At 39.2% G+C, this 2,686-nt stretch overlaps 1 protein-coding gene across 1 annotated transcript; it reads right to left on the bottom strand.

Moving 5' to 3' along the window:
* Positions 1-1,126: 1,126 nt before the first annotated feature.
* Positions 1,127-2,441, bottom strand: LOC147628671 (uncharacterized). Its single transcript, XM_086814218.1, has one exon. It carries the CDS (start codon positions 2,437-2,439, stop codon positions 1,585-1,587), a length of 855 nt encoding a protein of 284 aa, XP_086670344.1. The 5' UTR covers positions 2,440-2,441; the 3' UTR covers positions 1,127-1,584.
* Positions 2,442-2,686: the final 245 nt, after the last annotated feature.

The raw sequence follows: 2,686 nt of genomic DNA, 5'->3' as shown, positions 1-2,686 counted from the left end.
GATAAAAACAACAAGTTCATGATACATGGAAATTCACAAAAAAACTTTAGAAGAAATAGTATGCCAGGCAAGCTACGAATCAGCAGATTCACAATAAGAGTCGACTAGAATCAACACACACTTGCTAGTGTCTTCGACAAGACAAATTTCCTTCATTGTTGTCACCTCCAATAAACATACAAAGGTCGAGCAAACACCATCATCATATTCTACAATGTTAAGCATTGTCAAGAATATCAGTCACTTAAAGAGTTAAAACATTCTTTTAATAGCCTGGATACATAATATTGACACAACTTTCAAGTTCCAATTACCTGGCCATTGTTGTTTCCATCAAAACTAATCACATCTTGGGATCTTGATGCCATTACACATACAAGAATTTCTCCATCAAGGTGCCCTGGTATTAGCAGTAAAGCAATTCCAGTTTCCAACCTGGTCTCAAGAGAGTACTAACCATCTCATAGATATAAGAATTTGTGTAAAGCTCCAATAAATTCAAGAAGATATAGTCATATGATAGCAAACGGACTTAAGTATTTTGGGAATAATAAAAAACATGGGCACACATGTGTTCAAGCTCCCCTTACCTTTACAAAAAAGGCAAACTTATGCTCCCGAATTGTCACCATCTTCCAAAAAGAAGCTAGCAAATTAGTCTGACGCACTGACAATAGTACGTAACATCAGCTCTTGGAAAGAAATTCTGCAAACATGAGCCCAAAATTAAAAGAAAGGACAATGTGTTGGTAGCAAACTTCTACCATCACATCTGTATATATAACAAATTTGCATTGCCACAGAATGGAGATGCTAACAGTAGCATATCTGCAAAGATTTCTTTCAAGAACATGATACACAAGGTTAATCATATAAACTCTCATTTGATCCTTCAACATCTCTGAAGTGCATATATCTCAAATACAATTGATATGTCTAACGAGCTGAAATCAGCTGCACTAGGGGCTCAAATCAGCTGCATTAGTAGGGGATGGACATTAGGCTGAATTCAGGCTGAGAAAGGGCTGAACAGTGGGCTGAAACTAGACCAACTTGTGGGCTTTCTTTCGGGCTGAGATTGGCTGTATTGTGGGTTACACTTTGGGCTAAAAATAGGAGAACTTTGTCGGATTGCATTCAAGGTGAGAAAGGGCTGGATTGTGGGCTGAAGATAGGCAAACTGATTGGCTATCTTTTGGCCCAAAATCAGCTGCACTGTGGGCTGAGATGGGGCTGCACTATAGGCTGAAATCTGGCTGTACCTGCAAAACACGAAGCCCTGTATAATAAGTGAAAAAACCACAAACTATTATACATACTTTCGACATTTACACATGCTGATTGACATGTCAATAAGTAAAAGCATAGCCACATGGGGATCATTCAACCAAAGGTAGCCGAACATCTGATTACAAGAAGCAGCCATACACGGCAAAAGCCTTGCTTGACAGATGTCAATCTCTACATGGAGTACATAAACTGCTGCCAAGAACTGTTGCCAAGACCATCATTTACACAACCAATTATGCATCAAGAGCATCATACTACTCAACAAGCTGCTATCAAGCTGATCATATGCAAAAACTAAGCATCTGTTGCTTTTCGGCATTTTTTGAGCTCCCAAATCTTGTAGACTGACACCCAATCAATTGCATCATACTTTGGACCAACAAGTGAGATACGCATGAGCATGTTTAATGTGTCCACTTTCAAGCATTTACGCGTAGACGTTTTAATTGCATTTTGCTTTGAAAAGCCTCGTTCACAAGACACAGATGACACGGGCAAAACAAGAATCAATTGCCATAACTTCAATAGATTCGGATAAGAGCGCTGCCAATTGACATTTGAAGCAAACAACTGCCATGCATCTCTCATGTTCATAGTATTGCATGCATAGTATAGCGTATCGGTAAACGATAAAAGCTCGTCATTGCATCCCTGTGCATCCACAACATGACCTCCAACCTTTTTCAAGAGCCTACTCAACCATTCGTTTACCTTCTTTGACCTCTCCATTGTAGACTTGGAGCGCTTGGCATCCTTAGGATAAAACTGTGGAGATAACATCTTGGAAGCATTCAAGAGGTATACATCCGAAAAACGCTCATTAACACAATCAATCACCTTCTGTATAAAACTCCTTGCAAGCTGCATGCAACTCTCTACATCTTTACCCCCATTATCCAAAGCCTTGCCTTCTTTGTCCTTACCTGGAATAACCTCAAACAACAAGCTGTGTGTATACTCCACACCAGATTCATTTACATAATGCCAAGTACCATCTTCAGTATCACACATAAACTTCTTTAAGTACTTTGTATCTTTTCCAAAATTTTCTTCCAAGAACTTACGTCTCAAAGAAGATAAAGTGACCTCAATGTATGCACTTATTGAGGCGATGTCTACATCCTCTTCTTGAAAATGCTTATTAAGCATATTCAAGTCGTGTAGAACATCAGCAATAACAAACAACACTTTATAAATACGAAGTTTATTATACCACGCAGTGGCTCCTTCTTTCCAAAATCAAAGAATGGCAGGCATTAAAGACACCAAGCGCTCCATCACACTTCCTCGTGAGAGCCACCTTACCTCATGAATTTGCAAAACCTCAAGGATCTGGAGATTCATCTCCTTCAACAGATTTTTAAAACCTTCATGCCGCAAGCTCGAACCATGAATC

This window comes from Cibotium barometz, chromosome 19, assembly GCF_041138505.1.
Source record: "Cibotium barometz isolate CiBa-2024 chromosome 19, ASM4113850v1, whole genome shotgun sequence".
Classification (NCBI taxonomy): Eukaryota; Viridiplantae; Streptophyta; class Polypodiopsida; order Cyatheales; family Cibotiaceae; genus Cibotium; species Cibotium barometz.
The sequence above is the reverse complement of the archived record's forward strand: the minus strand, read 5'-3'. Positions and strand labels throughout refer to the sequence as shown.